The sequence below is a fragment of the Protobothrops mucrosquamatus genome, unplaced genomic scaffold (genome assembly GCF_001527695.2).
Source record: "Protobothrops mucrosquamatus isolate PMUCROS unplaced genomic scaffold, P.Mucros_1.0 scaffold514, whole genome shotgun sequence".
Lineage (NCBI taxonomy): Eukaryota > Metazoa > Chordata > Lepidosauria > Squamata > Viperidae > Protobothrops > Protobothrops mucrosquamatus.
Window position 1 is genome coordinate 71,895 of NW_015386827.1, and position 19,638 is coordinate 91,532.

At 36.0% G+C, this 19,638-nt stretch overlaps 1 protein-coding gene across 1 annotated transcript in view; it reads left to right on the top strand.

Annotated features, from left to right (window-relative positions):
- The first annotated feature begins 420 nt into the window (after positions 1-420).
- The window catches only part of GRAMD1C (GRAM domain containing 1C), a 36,987-nt gene continuing 17,769 nt past the window's right edge, over positions 421-19,638 (top strand). Inside the window, exons 1-7 of the mRNA XM_015816862.1 lie at positions 421-543; positions 4,447-4,531; positions 8,152-8,255; positions 8,648-8,743; positions 10,425-10,505; positions 18,432-18,550; positions 19,147-19,267. Coding sequence (XP_015672348.1) covers positions 421-543; positions 4,447-4,531; positions 8,152-8,255; positions 8,648-8,743; positions 10,425-10,505; positions 18,432-18,550; positions 19,147-19,267 — 729 coding nt within the window. The remainder of the gene's footprint in view (positions 544-4,446; positions 4,532-8,151; positions 8,256-8,647; positions 8,744-10,424; positions 10,506-18,431; positions 18,551-19,146; positions 19,268-19,638) is intronic.

Below are 19,638 nucleotides of genomic sequence, written 5' to 3' on the forward strand. Positions count from 1 at the left end.
CACCATAGTTCAAAGGCCTCAATTCTTTTGCGCTCAGCCTTTCTTATGGTCCAACTTTCACAGCCATACATTGCACTGGGAAAACCATGGCCTTGACTATACGTACTTTTGTTGGTAGGGTGATGTCTCTGCTTTTTAGTATGCTGTCTAGATTTGCCATAGCTTTCCTCCCCAGGAACAAGCGTCTTTTAATTTCTTGGCTGCAGTCCCCATCTGTGGCGATCTTGGAGCCCAGGAAGATAAAATCTGTTACAATAATATGAATTAAAAGATGGACGGAGGGAGAGCAGGATGCATGGGGAGATGGGGGTGAGATCAGCTAATTAGTCCAGCAGCTACTTCCAGTGTGGTACTCTCCTATTTGGTCCCTAGACCAAACAGTAGAACCAGCTCTTGAGGTCCTTGCGGGAGGATAGGAGGATGGCGGCAAACTTTATCCTGGACCAGCGCTACAGCAGTAAAGACTCTTGTCCTGGATTCTGTCAGTTGGAGTTTCTTAAACGGTGGGATCCTCAACAGGCCTTCTCTGTTGGCACGAGTAGGGTATTCTTGTCTTAGTGGGACGAGATGGTTCATCAAGTAATCTGGGGCTATGCCATGGAGGGCTTTAAAAGTCATAACCAATATCTTGAATTGCACTTGGAAGCAAACCGACAGTCAATGCAGCTCATGAAGCAGTGGTGTAACACTGGTCATTCTATGGGCCCCAGAGATTGCTCATGCTGCTGCACTTTGTACCAGTTGAAGCTTCCTAATGTATTTTAAGGGGTGCTCCATGTAAACTGTATTGCAGCAATCCAGATGAGAGATGATTAGGACTTGAGTGATTGAGAGCAGGGAGTCCTGCTCTAGGAAAGACTGCAATGATGCGCAAACCAAAGGTGTGCAAAGGATCTCCTAGCCACAACTGTCACCTGTTCTTTGAGCAGAAATCAGGAGAGCCTCTAAGTTATGAACTGAGCCTGAATGAGATAATGCAAGTTGTCCAGAACTAAAGATGTCAAAGAGCTGGATCTTGAAGCTCCATGCACCCAAAGCGACTCAGTCTTGCCAGGGTTCAGTTGTAGCCCATTGTCCCCCATCCAGGCCCCTACAGGTTTCAGGTACTATAAGAGGGTAGCGACAGCATCACTTGGGTCACCATATATGGAGATGTAAAGTTGAATATCATCAGCATATTGATGACATCTCAACCCATGGTGATGGATGATCTCACATAGCAGCTTCGTGTAAATGTTAAACAGGAGGGGAGAGAGTACTGAGCCCTCCAGTATGCCATAAGAGAGTGGCTGAGGGCTGGATCTTTTATTCCCTATCAATACCAATTGGGATCAGCCTTGGAGAAAGGTTATCATGATCAATAGTATGGAAGGCTGCTGAGAGGTCAAGAACAGCCAGGATGACTGCACTACTACCATCCCGCCCTCGCCAGAGATAAGTGCGGCCAGTGGATGATCTGTCCCATAGCCAGCCTGAAACGTGACTGAAAGTGGTTTAGGAAATCTGTTTCATCCAGGACCATCTGAAACTGCCAAGCAGCCACCTTTTCTATCACCTTCTCTAAAAAGGAAAGCTGGGAGGCTGGATAAAAATTGTCCAGGCAGGTGGAATCATTCTTTTTTAGGACAGGGCAAACCAGGGCCTCCTTAAAAGGTGCTGGGAATGTCCCCTCTTGCAATGAGGAATTTATCACTGCGTGAACCCTGCCAATCACTGTCCTAGAAGCTTTTACCAACCAGGAGGAACAAGAGTCTGATTGAAAGGTAGTTGCATTGATAACACTGAGGAGCCTGAATATTTACTTAGATTCAACAGGACTGAACTATTTCCAGATCACTGAGCAAGATCTTTCTCCAGGTATCTCACAAGGACCTTGCACCACACTTGGATTCCATGAATATGAATATATGTCTCATGTGGACTGATCTTTAGCCATTACTGTTTATTCAGCACAACCCTCATTAGCGGAATGTTCTGAAACACCTCATTTACAATGCTGGAAACACTGACCTTTTTTTGGTGTTGCTGATGTGCCCCCTCCTTCAAATCACTTGGCATAGCTATTCAAAAATATTTTGATCAGGCTCTATAAAAGATAGAGTTATTACATGAAATGGGCAACCATACAAATGTGATACATACATACCATACCATACCATACCATACCATACCATACCATACCATACCATACCATACCATACCATACCATACATACATACATACATACATACATACATACATACATACATACATACATACATACATACATACATACATACAGGCTTCTCAAAGGACCATATAGGGATTATTTGTTATTAAGTTTATTTGCCACCCATCTCACCACAAGACTACTCTTGGTGGCTTAATTATGCAGGCTCCTTATATATCTGCATCTAGTGTTTTTCTGGAAGAGCATTAAACCTGGTTTAAATTATGTGTTTAATGCTCTTTTCAAAGAGTGGCACACTTACGTATTAAAAAATGGGAAGATTGATTTACACCTTGAAAGAAAGTCAGGTTACCCCAGTTACATATTGCTGTTTCTGTTTCAAATGTCTTAATAGGCTTTCTTCTGCACTGGCCAAAATAAACGTTGTATAGCTGTGTGGGGGTGGAATGCCATTTTACATGCTCCATGAGATTATTCTGGATGCTGCTGTCCCTTTTAGCACCTATCAATGTGGGATATTTGGGAGGTAGACCAGAGCCTCCTGTGGTAGTGAGGTCAGAGAAGTTTACCCAGGATTATCTTTAGTCTGGTTTTTGTGTTCATTCTGTGGTTTTCTTTTTATTTGAAGGAAAAGCACATTAAGCCTGTGGGAGTAAACAGAGCAGAGACAGTTTGCTTGAAACTGATTTCAAGGATGCGATTTCCTATTTTCCAAGCAAAATGACAGAGGCTTGCATTTTTCCCTTCTTGGATTATTGGAAGTTTAAGAGTGCACTAGGATCAGGAAAAATGATGAAGAGGGAGGTCTCATTTCTGTATGGCTATGATTGTAAAAAAAAAAAAGGGAGAATATAATTATACATCATTTTAATTCTATTCATATGTCCTTGAGCTAGATGGAAACATTTATACTTAGAAATGAAAAAGTTGCCTTTTAATTGTTCAAGCAGTTGTGTTAAGAATTATTTCCTTGTCCTTCCAATCTATATGGGTTTTTTTTACCAAAAATTATTGTGCATGGAAAAATCAACTTGTGGATTACTCTCAAGGCATGCAACTTGTCTCTAAGAAAACAAAAGCTTAATTTGAGCTACTTCACATTCCACAATCTTTTCTTGAGATAAGAATGGATAACCTGTATTCTTTACTTAAAAGAAGCATATCCTTATATAAATGAACTTTTTAAAAAAGGTTTTGTATTCAGCTCACTGGAAAAAGACACAATGCTATAAAGGCTTAGGGCAGTGATGGTGAACCTTTTAGAGACCGAGTGCCCAAACTACAACCCAAAACCCACTTATTTATCGCTGGATGCCAGGTGGGCATGGCCCACTGGGTGGGTGTGGCTGTGGTGGTCATGGCAGATTGGGTGGGTGTGGCCAAGGTGGGCGTGATCACCTTGATGTTGCTCATGGGGAGGGACACCTGTGGGGTCTGGGCACAGTTGGGGGAGATCCAGGGGGTCTCTGGCAGGTGGGGCGGTGGGCAGGAGGCTCATCCTGTGGGGTGAGGCAAGGCAAGGTGGGGGTGCCATTGTCACAGGGCAAGGTGAGATGGGCCGGGGCGGTGGCTGCCTAACACCATCAGCCCCTGCACACAGAGGCCAGCGAGCACATGGGTGCTGGGATGCATCTGGCCATGTAGGACCTCAGCGAGTTAGCAGACGGCTGGTTGAATAGGGACAGTTGCCATCTCTGGGACATGGCGTGTGTGCCCACAGAGAGGGCTCTGAGTGCTGCCTCTGGCACGCGTGCCATAGGTTCGCCACCACTGGCTTAGGGTATGATATATTATAATAGGGATATTAAGAGCTCACAAAGCTGGACATCTAGAATACTAGCTCCCCAGATTTTTTATTTTTACCTATATTTCCTTGGGTTGGGCAGATATTTTTTCCCCAGACACAAAGAAAAATGGCCAAATCAATCTATTAAAAGAATAAAATAGTCTTTAATTTGAAAGAATCTTTCTTGCAATATTGGAAATTAATTATTTTCTTCTATTGAATGTATAAGTGCATGCTCTTAATTGTCTCTGTCATCTAAGAGAAAAATTAGTCTGGACTAATGTTTGAAACTTATTTTCTATATCATCTTTCAATAGCAATAGTATAAATGAAAAATAGATGATATTAGAAAATACTAAATTATCAACTAAAAAAACTCATGATCCAAAATAATTTCTATAACCCTTCCTGACAATACTCTGAATATAGCATTGTCTCTAATAAATCAAAGGAAAGCTGGATTTATACTTAAAGTTCATTATTTCTGCAGATCTCAAGTTCTACTTACAAATATCGGAATGAAGAATTCAAGAAACAATTCTCACACCTGCCAGATTTGGAAAGGCTCGTAGTGGGTAAGAAAAATGACATTACTGAGTAGAAAGGCAGTAAAATATAACTGAACTTTCCAATTCAAAAGTTTAGATAATGTGATGGAATGAAATAAGGAGGTGGATTTTCAGGAGGCAGGGCCTGCATTCCAGAGGAGTAAGAGACAACTCAGTCCAGGTATTATGTGTGAGAAAAAGAGAGTGAAGACAGCCCTCCTCCCCCAATAATCACAGATTATATTGTAGATGCACTTAGTAGAATGGTCAGTCTGAACTCTGCTTGTAAGAATCACCATGTATCATTCTTGGTTTTGGACCTGACATGTAAATATTTATTAGTATGAACTATAGTTGAAAAGGAAAAGAAATTATACAGTTCTGCCTCTGACCCTGTAGAATTGAGGCATGTAGGGAGGATATTAGCCCATTTTTTTCCCACAGATATGGCAGATGGGCCAATTTCACAAGAGAGAAACAAAATCAACCATTATTAAAAGAAATAGAAAAAGTCTATTATGTACATATCTTATTTATAAATATCACTATTCAGATATTCAAAGTTAAGGGGAAAAAACCTTTCAGATCTGATTAACTCACAGAGAAGAGACAACTTGTTAATTTAGTAGAATGTACAAAATTTAAAATAATGTGCAATACTATTCGAAGACCACAGGATGGTGCTAGCCTGCTACAAACTGCTTATTGTTTGATTTCAAATTTTACAGAATTACAGTTTATCAAGGAAATGTCTGTGGAGATTCTCAGTCATCTGGATCATAGTTGTCCCGAAGATGCTTTTTCAAGAGGTAACTGGATATTCTTGTTTTTCTTTGAAGACGTTTCGCTTCTCACCCAATAAGTTTTTCAGTTCTAAAAAACTACTTAGATGAGAAGCGAAACATCTTCAAAGAAAAACAAGAAAGTTGCCTCTTGAAAAAGCACATTTGGAACTTATCAAGGAAAAATTATTAAAGTCAGTAAATCTATATTCATTAACATAATTCAAAATATAATGCTCTGTATTCTATTTCCCAATTTATGCAGAGATAGGAAGACAAAAGTCAATAAAAGGTTAACTAATGTGGATACATCAAAATAAATCAAATGACTAATTGCAGATTCCTAACCAAATCTTTCTATATTTCTTTAAAAATAACTCTTGAAACAGTTATATTTCTGGTTCTACTGTATCTGGATTTCTCTTCCTCCATTAGAAATGCCAATCAGCTAATTTCAAAGCTGTGGAGAAATGTTGAATTCCAGGATGTTCAGCCTTGGGTTCAGAGTTTCTCTTGCTTTTAAAACAAAAACAGGCCTCAACAACTTGAATTCCTTTTTGTTAAAAAGGCTCATTTAATCTGACTTTAAACATGATTCAAAGCATATCACTCTTCCTTCTGATGATGTAGATTCTATATTTGAGGTAAGTGAATGTGTTTTGAGAATGCATGTAATCTGCCAGACATACAGATGACAGTCAGGATTGTTGTGAATCTGGGTTAGTTTCACAACCATACTCATCAGCCATTTAACATGTAATGCAGAGTCTGAGGTTATTACAGGTGATTTTTTTTTTAAAAAAAGAGAGAAATATACTCTGAAATTCCTAAGGACTTGTAAGTATTTATTTTCGTGTTTTTAAGTTTTTCAAGAACAAAAAGAGCTGTAGCCATTTTAGAAACAATAAGAAAAATTTAGGATTCCCTGAAGTCAGTCCTTCCTCTTAACACTTGTGTAATGGTCAGAAGTAATTTCTTTTTTGATAGAGACAATATAGCACAGAAAGAATATGAAACCTATGTAGCTCCCAGGTAAAAGGAGACAGGGTTTATGATTCTGGATCCACAATTTGTTAAAACCCTGACTCTGTATCTTAAAACTCACAATAGGTTTGATGTCCTGTTTTATTCATAACAGTAACTATGTCAAATATAATGGCAGAAAATTTTCTTTTATAGCTGATATTTTTTAACTAGCAATACTTACACAGATGGGTTAACATGCCACTTTAGAACTTTTAAAATGTGGAAGCCAAACACAGATTCCATCTAGTGCAAAAGATACACACACACACACATTTTCATCATGCTGTTCCCTTTTGGGTTAAAGACATTGTGCAACATGTACAAAACAAATAAGAGATAGTAACCAAACAAATTAAAGATATGAGATAAGAAAAAAGAAGGAATATATCTAATTTATACCAACACTGTTCTTATATTCTCCGTATCTTTCCATTCTTGAAAACCACCATATCTATACTTTCCTTCCTATCTTTTCTTTAAGATGCTGATCTTTCTTTTTCAACACCATCCAATCATGAGTTTCCAAATCTTTCCCTTTATCTTGACCTTGTATATAATTTTTCTTTCATGTGTTTGTTTCATAATTTGACTCGCATTCATTTTCTCTGTGACTAAACTATTTATTTTCACATGGTTTACTCACTTTTGTATTCAACCCACCTTCTTTCAGGGCAAATTCATTCTTGAGTCTTTTACACAGCAACTCATTCCCATTACATTCCCAGCAACATAGGCCATTAATTTTCCTTAATGCTGTTTCTACCAGCATTTGTATTTCTCCATCTTTAATAAATATTCCCAGAAACATGCATTTGTCTACTTGCTTAGTTTTTCACCATTTGTATATAATTTGCAGTTACCCATTCCATTTCCCTGTCAAACACAACTATTTTGGTCTTCGATAGATTTATATTCCTAACTACATGATATAATCACAGACTGCAAATCATTCCAAATCTCAATCAACATGATATTTTTGCATCCCAAAGTATGCACACACTCATGTTCCTAGCCAGTACATCTGTAACCATTTCCTACAAATACTGTAATTAAATTATGCAAGCAGGTGTGCATCTTTGTCTTATTCCATGTATTTTTAATCCTTTGGCTTTATCCTTTGAATCATGTTTCACAGTACTAATTTTCCCAAACAATAACACAGCAAGGATTTAGAAGCTGAAAGTTGTAATTAAAAACTCTTTTACTTAATATTTATAGTATTTTCTAATATAGCTGAGAAAAGGTTCTTGAAATTAATATAATTGTTAAAATTACGGAGCTTTCTTGAGGGGTAATTTAACTCTAAAGCTTAGTTTATTGCTTTTGATAATAATTTAGACTCACATGTCTAAGAATGCCATAGCTGATAGAAGGTGAGAAAATCAAATCATTTAACAAACTTACTTAGGAAAGAGTGAGAAGTTTAAGTGAAGTCATCTTTTTGGAATCATTAGTGTCAATTATAGTACACACCCACCATTTGCTGTTAAAAAAAAATCTAGTTTCTCTTGAACTTAGTTATGAGAGAGAAGATTGCACATTATAATAATGTCCAATGAGTTCACACCCATAATAGGCTCTCCATTCAAGATTAGTTTTGCCTCTAGGCAATCTTGACTTTAAGCTAACATCAAGGTATGTTTTAAGATGCATGTAAAGATCAGGGATCTGTATTTGAAGCTGTTCAAAAAAAGGTGCACACAGGCAATGTAGGAATGGTTTTATCATTTAACAAAATAGTCAACAAATAAATAATGAATAAAAATAATTATTGAGGAACTTAATTAAGCATTTGGCTACACTTTTAAAATGTTATAAAAATATAATACTTTTCTTTAGATTATGCCTGTGCCCTCCAAAAAGATATCCTCCTTCAAGGACGCTTATATCTGTCTGAAAACTGGATCTGTTTCTACAGCAACATCTTCAGATGGGAGACTATGGTAAGGCATGTTTGCTTTAAGAAATGTGTGTATCCAAAATACATTGCATATATCTCTATGTACACATAAATACCTACATACATTCATACACATGTACAGACAGTATTGGCACAGAGAGTATATTTTCACGCTAAGAATTTTAAGTGTTCATTTTTATGATAAGATTTCTATATTAGTTTGTATGATTTTCATAAGGAAACCCATAAAGAAACCCAATATGTTTAGGTTGTTTCTAACTCTTCCAATTTTTTTAAAGGAAGGGTTTTGATATGAGTAGTAATGCTAAATTAAATGAAATCATGTGGAAACTATTGCTTTAATTATATTCATTTTATATGTTGTTTCAGCGTTAGCTTTTAAGTGGCTTGTTTTATGTGTATTTCAAACTTCAGATTTCTATCGCTCTGAAGGACATAACCTTCATGACAAAAGAGAAGACGGCTCGGCTTATTCCAAATGCTATCCAAATTGCTACAGAAGGGGAGAAGGTACAATATTCTTACTTGTATCTCTATTTAATGGAGACATTTCTTGAGGCAGCCAATTTCCTTCCTTCCTTCCTTCCTTCCTTCCTTCCTTCCTTCCTTCCTTCCTTCCTTCCTTCCTTCCTTCCTTCCTTCCTTCCTTCCTTCCTTCCTCCCTTCCTCCCTCCCTCCCTCCCTCCAACAGACAAAAGCCAGTCTTTCTTGTTAGTTAGCTTTCCCTGTGAGGGTGTGTGTGCATATGCCTTTGAGTCAATGTTGATTCCTGGTGACTCCCTAGACTAGTCAGTGAAGTTTTCTTGCAACATTTTCAGAAGTAGCTTGCTATTGTCTCCTTCTTTGGGCTGAGAGAGAGTGACTGGCCCAAGGTAACCCAGCTGTCTTTGTGCCTAAGGCAGAACTAGAATCATGGTGTCCCGGGTTCTAGCCTGGTGACTTAACCACAACACCAAATTATCTTTTTTTCACCATGCTCTCCAAAGTTATAGGTCTTCAGTTCCCATTACTCTAATTTGACATGGCCATTACAGGTAGTCCTCAACTTATCACCACAACTGAGCCCAACATTTCTGTTGCTAAGTGAGACAGCTGTTAAGTGAATTTTGCTCCATTTTACCACCTTTCTTGCCACAGTTGTTAAGTGAATCACTGCAGTTGATTCTGCAGGAAAGATCATGTCATAAATGTAAGTTAGTTGCCAAGCATCTGAATTTTGATCATGTGACTATGGGGATGCTGCAACAGTCATAAATGTGAAAAATAGTCTTAAGTAACTTTATTCAGTGCCATTGTAACTTTGAACGGTCACTAAATGAACTGCTGTACGTCGAGGACTACCTGTACTATGTGCCTGATGAAGGATGTTCTAGTCTATATGTCTAGGGGGCTGGAGAAACTGTCCAAAACTAAACTAAACAAAACCAGTTTGGTGTGCGGTTAAGATGCTGTTAAGAAAGCAGGATACTGAATTCGAGTCCTGACTTAGGCATGAAAGTCAGTTGGGCCAGTCACTCTCTCAGCCCAACCCATCTAAGGGGATTGTTGCTTTGGGGAAAGTAGGAGGAGGAAGGATAAAGTAATATTTGAGAAGGTATGAATGCTTACTTTGCATTGAGGCTCTTCCTCTATCAATCAGGAATGCATCTAGGCTTTTAGAACATGTGAATGGGCATGTGCATGTAAGAGCCAAAAAATGCTTTATTATGTTGCACTTGGAAAGGAAAGTTATGAATTTTTAAATACTATTATTTAGTTTTGCTGTGAGGTGGCCCTCAAATAAATTGGATAATAATAATAATAATAGTAATAATTTGCAAATCATGTTAGAACTTGACTATATACCATTTATATCTGATGAACCTACTACGTTTATTGAGACTTACTTTTATGATAGTGTAAATATACATTTGGAGTATATCCATTTGCTTGGGAGTAAATACCCTGTAACCAGAAAGGCAAAAAACCAGATAGAATAAATAATAGTAAACCTGACTGAACTTAATGAAACTTTTATATAAGTAAATATGTATAGGATTGTAAACGGCTGAACACTGTATAATTTAGTCCTTCTTAGAGACTTCTAAAAATCCATTGACTCTGATTTAATATCTTTTTATTTGAAATAGGGTTGACTGATTTGTAGATTACTTTTAATATTTTTCATGCAAATTACCATTTTGTTTTGCAGTTTTTCTTCACTTCCTTCAGTGCCAGAGACAGAACCTACCTCAATATATTTCGATTATGGCAAAATGCATTGTTGGAGAAGGTAAGTTTTTACATAGCTGTGAAATATCTGAGGTCCTGACTTATTTTGAATGCTGTAATGAAACAGTACCAATATCAGTAAAACAGTACCAGTCAGATATCTTTGAAACTGTTGCCTTACCATTTGTATTTATACATTGGTAATTTGTACTGATATTTCACAGCTTTTGATGTAAGATTTTTTTTGTTACATAATAATTATTTTAAAATTGAAGCTCTATAATCTACGGATAAACATTGGATGGCAGGGGTAGTAGACTTGATGTACTTTATAAATAAATGAAATTGGCCTGAGTATTTATTTAAAAAATATTTTGAGTTAGATATAACTCCCAAAGTTAAAATCTTTCTTTAAATTTAAATTTCCACATTTTATTTATTTATTTATTCACAAATTAACATCTGACAAAATAAGGGCAAATGAAGTTTATTTTTTAAAAAATGGACATCTGTTTGAGAATTTTCCTGGCTTCAATGTATAATGTGTTTTAGTACCATGTGAAAATTTTGAACCTTATCTTGATTTGACAATTTGACTGGGTTCTGCAAGGAATAACCTACAGTATGTTCAAGAAAAAGGAAAGCATAAGATAGCTAATTTGTATGTTTTTCTATGTGTTTATATCTATCATCTGCCCTTTATCATGGATTGATATAGATTTTAATCACTTTTACGTAGATAATTTTAGGCTGATTTAGAATGGTTTTAGCTGGAGAAATTCCAGAATCACTCATCAAAAACAAGCAGCTTTCTATCCTTCTCTGCTTGCATCTTTATGCTAAATTTTCACCTGATCCAAATTCAGAAATATTGCATGGCCTTGTTTCTATCAGATGTATTATTTCAACCTAAGAGTGAAGAGCTTATTCTGGGTTAGGTGAGACAGAACTTCAAAAGTAATGGATGGGGCCAGATCAAAACCCAAAATGTATTTATATGTACCTGTAATTAAAGTTAAATATAATTACTATAGTTACTTTTATTATGTTTTAATAACATTCCTCTTCTGTCATATTAACAATTGCAATTAAGTATGGGTAGTCCTTGACTTATAACAGTTCATTTAGTGACCATTCAAAGTTACAATGGCACAGAAAAATGTATGACTGTTTCTCAACCTTAATACCCTTGCTGCATCTCCGTGTTTCATGTGATCAAAATTCAGATGTTTGACAACTAGTTCGTATTTATGACTATTTATGGTTGCAGTATCCTGAGATCATGTGATCAACTTTTGTGACCTTCTGAGAAGCAAAGTCAGTGGGGAAGTCAAATTCATTTAGCAACTGTGTTACTAACATAACAACTGCAGTGATTCACTTAACAACTGTGGCAAGAAAGGTTGTAATATGAGGTAAAACTCACTTAACAACTGTCTCACTTAGCAACAGATATTTTGGGCTCAATTGTAGTTGTGGGTCAAGGACTACCTGTAACACATTTTGAGATCCAAATGTTGGAGGGAAACAAAATGGTAATTTGCATTTTTCAGATGGTATTCTGTGTATAGACGATCACAAGTTTGAAAGATTGCTGATATAAAAACTATATACTAGTAAAATAATGTCAATGTACCTTCCCTGAATAAACCTTTATGTGTGCAGGGTTTTCCCAATTCAGAAAAGACTTCAAAAACATTATCTCCTACCTTAGTGGTTCTTAAAACTAGGGAAGTGGGAAATTATCTCCAAAGGGGTTATTTGGACATATCCTAGGGGTCACTGAGAAATATACATATATCTTGTTTGTGAACCCTAACCCTAACCCTAACCCTAGAATTTGAAATGCTTTATGCATTTAATGCACTCGAATTCTAAAAGACAGTAATGCAGCCTTTTTTTTTTAAAAAAAAAAAAGGTCATTATTATAGTGGTTGGTTATATTTGGAAAACAATAGGTTACATAATAAGGAAGTTAGTACTTAGATGGAATTGGATAGATAATTAAGAACTCTTTGTGGTATTGTATACTCCCAATCTATAATATTTTGTTATATTCTAAGATTTTCATAGTTGAAAAAAATAGGAAAAGAAAAAATTCAATAGATTTCAGGGTCAGATGTTTCCAGATAATTAATAATCCTTTAAGGTGTGCAGATTTATAACAATCTTGCTTGCAAACACATACATTCTTCCCACAAAGATTTCTAACAGTGAAACTAACTACCTTTCACTAAAACTAACTAAAAAAACCCTAAGCCAATGTGGTCCTAGGGTGCATCAACAAAGGAATCATAAGGTCATATGAAGTGTTAGCATTGCTTTATACTACTTTGGCAAAACCACACTTGGAATACTGCATCCATTTTGGTCACCACAATACAATAAAGATGTTGAGATGGTAGAAAGAGGGCAAAGAAGAGCAACAAAGATGCTTAGGGGGCTGGAGACTAAAACATATGAAGATCAATTATAGGTGATGGGTATGTCTGGTCTAGTGAAAAGAAAGATTAGGGATGACATAATAGCAATGTTCCAGTATTTGAGGAACTGTCAAGGGAAGAGGGGGTCAACCAATTCTCCATAACACCTGAGGGCAGGACAAGAAGTAACAGATGGAAACTTATCAAGGACAGATCCAACTTAGAACTAAGGAGAAATTTCCTAACAGTGAGAACAATTAGTCAGTGGAATGACTTGCCTTCAGAAGCTGTGGGTGCTCCATCACTGGAGGTTTTTAAGAAGAGATTGGACAGCCATTTGTCTGGAATGGTATAGGGTCTCCTGCTTGGGCAGGGGGTTGGACTCAAAGACATACAAGGTTCCTTCCAACTCTGTTATTCTGTTAAATGATCTGCACAAAATTTCAGACTTAGCAGTTTTCTGAAAGAAAATACTTCTGAAGCAAATGTTATCAAACGTAGAATATAAACACACATTTAAAACAATGAAAAATAAACAGCCAACAATATGCATCAATCCAGGAAGAAAATGGGAAGGTGGGGGACAGATACATCAAATGGCATCTTATTACTGCTGATCACCTTCAGGGGAAAACTCAAGGTGTTTCTTTCTCCAGAGGCGTGGGACAGCTTACCAAGCTGGTATCTATGTGCATCTTAGCAAAAGGCTTAAAGAGAAATCTGATGAGGCTATACCTAGGAATGTAGATTGAATTCTTCTCTTGCAGTGAAGTACAGCTTGACCAGTTTTGAGTGGAATTTTCAGCAACATTAGCACACAAGCAGCTTTAAAATCGCTCCCAGGAGATGCTGTAATAACTTAATGCAGTTCTTAGGAGAGGAGCAAAAGAGAAATTTCCCTCTGAATCTGTTCAGTCTTATGTATATTCCAGAAACCTGTGCAAGAGACAGGAAAAAAAAGCCTCAGTTGATAGATCTTTAGAAATTTTAACCTGTGTGCTTCACAGACTGTTGATTTGTTTCCTTGATGGGAGGAGCTGAAACTGGGCTGGTACAAGGAACAACTTAAGAACTAAAATCAGACCTGCCCACTTTTTCACAGCTTTCCGAGTGCCAGGAGTAGAATTTGTATAAATGCAACATTTTTCTCTCAAAGTGGAATTTTGTTTTGAGTCTTTTTAAATGGGGCCTCTGTAAATTTTGCCACTATTTGATAGATACTTCTGTGCAGGCAAGGTAAGCTTATATTAAATTTTACCTACCTTGCCGGCTTCTAGTTTGCTTTGTTAGTTAAATGGCTTGAGGAGGAAGAATTATGACACTTCAGGAAGTGCTGATTTTCAGTGACGGAAAGTTGCTTCAACCCTGATGTTGCTTCTGTTAACTTTGTTCTGATGATGTGTCCAGTTTCCTGAGTGTCACTATGAAGTTCACTGTACTTTGGTATTGCAAATCTATGAATCTGATCTCTTTTCATGCAGACGACTGCAGGTAAATGAATGTGGAAGGAAAGAAGGATTTCAGGCTTACATGAGAAACTTGTTGCTCTTAAATCCATAGTCTCTTTAGACTCAATAGATTTTTTTTTATAGAGTTAGATTTTCTTATTCTTAAGTTAGAAAGAATATCATTGTTATTTGAGTTGAAGAAAAATATTTGCATGGCTTAATCGAGTTTAACCAACACTGCTAACATAGCTACATTTGTATATTAATTACGGTTACTTTTAATTTTGTTTTTATGGACATTTAATAAGTTTTTGGTTTAGTGATTGTGCAAATCCAGAAAGTGATTAGGTAAATAATTTAGATAAGCAAGTTGTATGAACATAGCCATAGTGTTTCAATGTGTAGAATTGTCATGATGGTATGGGTTGCCTTTGAGCAAGCACTGATACTGCTTCTTTGCATTATTAAAGGGAATCATTAAAAGAATGACCATAACCTAATAGTAGATATATGCTTAGAATGCAGAAAGCTCTAGATTCAATTCTTAATATCTCCAAATATAAATGAGAGATCTCTGCTTGAAATGCTTGTTGTTGGCAATTAAGAAAATAGAAAAAGTTATGGAGTGACTGGGTATCATTAAAAGATGACCATAACCTAATAGTAGATATATGCTTAGAATGCAGAAAGCTCTAGATTCAATTCTTAACATCTCCAAATATAAATGAGAGATCTCTGCTTGAAATGCTTGTTGTTGGCAATTAAGAAAATAGAAAAAGTTATGGAATGACTGGGTATATCACATCCTCCTTCTTGAATGTCATGCATTAATTATATGGTATCTTCGCAGAATAATAGCAGTGTCGCTACTGGGTTCATTTAATACACTAAGCTACTGTTAGGTTTTACTGTGGTTTATTGAGCCATATTGTCCTGAATCATGTGTAATTCTAACTTAAAAACATGCTTTATGGCAATAGTTTGTTTCCTACATCATGCTTAGTCAAAACTAAACCATTTTCAGTAAGTGTGGTATTGCAAGGTGGCAACAAAAGCCACACTATTTGCATTGTGGGAACAAAGCAAAGATAGCTGCCTTCAACCATGACAAAATAAGCCATCATATCGAGGGAGCACCAAGGGTGGTGAAGATTGTAGCACATCACAAGAATAAATCTGTTCCACCTGCATTCAAATGAGTCTTTATTTGTTGCATGCTCAGCAAAATTTGAGTAGAGTCTCAACTTTATGTATTTCTGCTTCTCTTTTCATTCAGAAGAGAATAAATACTTTATATTCTCTTTATTTCTTATATAATAATAATGATAATAGTAAAGTTGGAAGGGACCTTGGAGGTCATCTAGTCCAACCCCCTGCTCAGGCAGGAAACCCTATACCATTTCGGACAAATGGTTGTCCAGTCTCTTCTTAAAAACCTCCAGTGTTGGAGCATTCACTGCTTCTGGAGGCAGGTTGTTCCACTGATTAATTGTTCTAACTGTCAGGAAGTTTCTCCTTAGTTCTAGGTTGCTTCTCTCCTTGCTTAGTTTCCACCCGTTGCTTCTTGTCCTGCCTTCAGGCGCCTTGGAAAATTCCTCTTCTACTTTTCATCTATAATGGGAAGGCCAATATACATTTTTTTTAAAGTGGTCCCTATTTGTCCTGCTTAGTATCTCTCTATATTAGACTGTTAACTATTGCATACAAGAGTATCTTTATCACAATTTCTGATGACTTTTGTATTCCGAGGCTGAAGGACAGTTTTTACATCTCAGGAAAATAACAGAATAACAGAGTTGAAAGGGGCTTTGGAGATCTTTTAGTCCAACCCCTTGCTTAGGCAGGAAACCCCATAACATTTCAGACAAATGGTTGTTGAATGTCTGTGTAATAATGTAATTATTGCATAACTATAAGTGGATCCTACTAATTGTGCATGTTTTTGCTTCAGCATACAATGCAGCCCCATGCAATCATGTATAGTGCAACTGCAGATAACAGGAGTTTGAGCCTAAGCTAATTGGTGGTTTAAATTCCATAATTATGGAAAAATCATCTGCTTAATCTTGTTGATAAATGGCAATATTTTCTGTGATCATATGCTACTTTACTCAGCAGAGTTCTCCCCTGTGCATTGCTCATTTTCACTGTGGGGAAGTAACTTGCAGAAAGAGAATGACAATATAACATCAGAATGTAGCAGTTTGGTAGGATTACCAGGAAATCTAAGGAGAATTCTGTGAATGTGCCAAATGATGGATGAAACAAAACTGCAAACCTAAAAATGCATATACCTAAACCATTTACTATAGACAATTTATTTGAGTCTTTGTTTTTTAACCATGGATACTCAAAACCTGCAGATAATGAGTTCCACTGTATTAGCATTTATTGTAAAAATTCCTAGTTAATTCTACTAAGATGGCTTAGTGTAGTACTGTGTAAATTGCATTTTTGCTTACATGTCATTTTTATGGCTTGTTTGCTCTGCTTTCATTATTTTATGACTGATAGTAGGATTATGTTACAATCATAAAAACATATGATAAGCCTTGGGAATAATAAAGAGCATCCATGCTAAACATTTGCTAACTATATGTGTCTTCAAATAGATCTTAACTCGTATAAACTATTAGCATTCATGGCATAGTCAGTATTAATTAGGGTACTAATTAATAGCTCAATATCACTCATCAATAATTCCTCATTAAATTTGAGAGAGATTTTTGAGTGTGCGTCCCCAAGGATTAGTTCTGGGCCCTCTAAACATCTATTTTTATTAATGGCTTGGATGAAGAAATGGAGGGAATCCTTATCAGTTTTTTACAAGAACGAAACTGGGATAACTATCCTAGAAAAGAACAATAACATTCAAAACTTTCATTAGTTAGCGAAATAGCCTGAAAGTAACTGAAGGATATTTAACAGAAGCAAGTGCAAAATTCTTCATGTAGGAAGCTAAAATGAAAAACACACATATAGCACATGTTACATATAAAACTGGCTTATATTGGTAATTGGGAAAAAGTTGGAACAATAGTACATTATAAAGATAAAATGAGTCAAAAGTGTCATAATATTTATTGTACTTTGGTTAGCCCGAACTTTGAGCTCAAATTCTAGTTCTGCTTAGTATGTTTTTAGAAGAAGTCAGAGAAATTAGAATGGGTTCAGAGAAAGGCAATCATCTTTAGAGGCAAACCAGATAGGAAACATGACAAGATGAGCTAAGTCTACTTTATTGTAAGGTTTTATTAACAGAAACTTGCAAAATTTGAAATAACATGTGCCTTCCTCACATCTTCTTTATACCCCCCAAAACTAGGGGTCCTTCTGAGCTGCTTGCCCCATCCCATTCCTGTTCTGGGCTAAGTTGCCTTTTATCTGACCATTTGTTTGGCTGCATATCTTCTCCAAGTCTCCTAAGGTCATTCCAACATTACAGCAATGAAGGTGGTTAAAGATAAAATGAAGTGCTGTATTGGAAAAGAGACTTAAGTAGCTGGATATGTTTAATCTTAAGACAAGACTACTGAAAGATAATTTGGTATAAATGTAGCATTATAGAAGGTCAAATACATGTCCTGTCTTATTCTGCAGCACGAGACCAGATGTTCTCCTGACAAGATAGGCAGAGGAAAACAATCTAGTAGTGGTTAGGATAACAATAGAATATTCTGAAATTGCTGATTTAGAAAAGACATTGCTCTTAAGTCTACATCATTCTGCTTCACTTGCTATTTTGCTGCAGTTCTTTGATCAGGGCCTCTTTAACATTTGAGGAGAGAAGCTTCTAACCAAAGACAGCTGACTTAATGTGGCCTTGTACAACTAACATGAGTTAAGAAGTTGCAGCTGTTCTCAATAGTTAAAATGTCTTGGGGTGTTATTTCAGGAATTGGATGGGAGGGTGTAAGACTGTTGGGATGGCAAAAACGAATAGTTATGGCAGCCCCAAAACAAGCTGTCTGTGTATGCTAATACTGGGTTTATTGAATGCTGTTATGAAACAGTCCTTTTAGATTGTTAGAATGATTTGACTTAGATAATAATCAATAATTAATTTGTAAACAACTTGCCATTGTTCTTAGTGTACATTTTTTTTCTGTTTCTCAGAAATTAACCAAACAGGAATTCTGGCAGCTTGTACACCAGAGCTATGGCTCTGAGCTTGGCTTGAATATAGAAGAGATGGAAAACATTTATGCATCATCTGAAGAGAATGGACAATTAAGGTAAGGAAATACTATAGATTGCCACACTGTTACTGTGATTTTTGCTTTTTTGCAGATTGTGTTTTGTTGCTAGGACCATCTATTGATATAAACTTGGTATAATTATTCTGTCAGGGATATGTTATGTATTAATTCTTGTTATCCAGGTTGGTGAAAACTTTTTATCTTTGGTATCACTATATAATGAAGCAGTAGTATTTAAATGTTTTTTAATATGCAAAATGTTCAGTTATATACAGAAGATTCATTTTACAGAATCTTTTCAGAGATGGTCATATAAACCCAACAGTCATCTTAGCTGTGAGTAATTATACAGAAGATGTTTGGGAAAATAAAACTATAGATAAGCAAAGGGATTTTTTTCCTCATTCATACAACAAAATAGCAGTATTCATCTTTATATAACACAATGGTACTACTTTTTGACAAGTTCTGTAAAATGATATCTCTAAGATAAAGACATCATTTGATGGTAGAATGATTGAATATTTTAAGGCAGATTTTTTTCCAATCTATGCTTTAAATCCAATATAACACTGTATTAACAAATGGTTTTAGAATAAATACGAAGTAACACTGTTTCTATTTTTGTATAGATCTAACCTTAGTGATGAATCTGGAGATAAGGAACCAGCTAAAGCTGTTGGTCTAGTTCAAGAATCCACTGCTCAGACTGAAGATGAGACAGAATTTCTTACTGGAAATTCACTTTCAGAAGTAAGCTTTTAAAACATTCCTTTTCACTATAAATGCATTATTTACTTTATTAACTTGTTTATATTCTTGCATATGAATATATATTGTTTAAACACCATAGTTTAAACTTGGATGCAATATTTTAACTTGTGTAGAATATTTAGAACTTATCATAACTGAATATAAAAAATATACTCAAATAATTTAATGCAAGGCAAGCTACATATTTACAAAAACACATATTGCCTTCTATCCGCTACTTATAGATTTCTCATTCTTTGAGAAATCAGTTTGGTTAAATGAAATGTGTTATAAGCTATATCCAAACTATGATAACATAGTTGCTATGGCCTCCATCCTCTGGAATATTCTCCCATCACAAGTGAGATCCA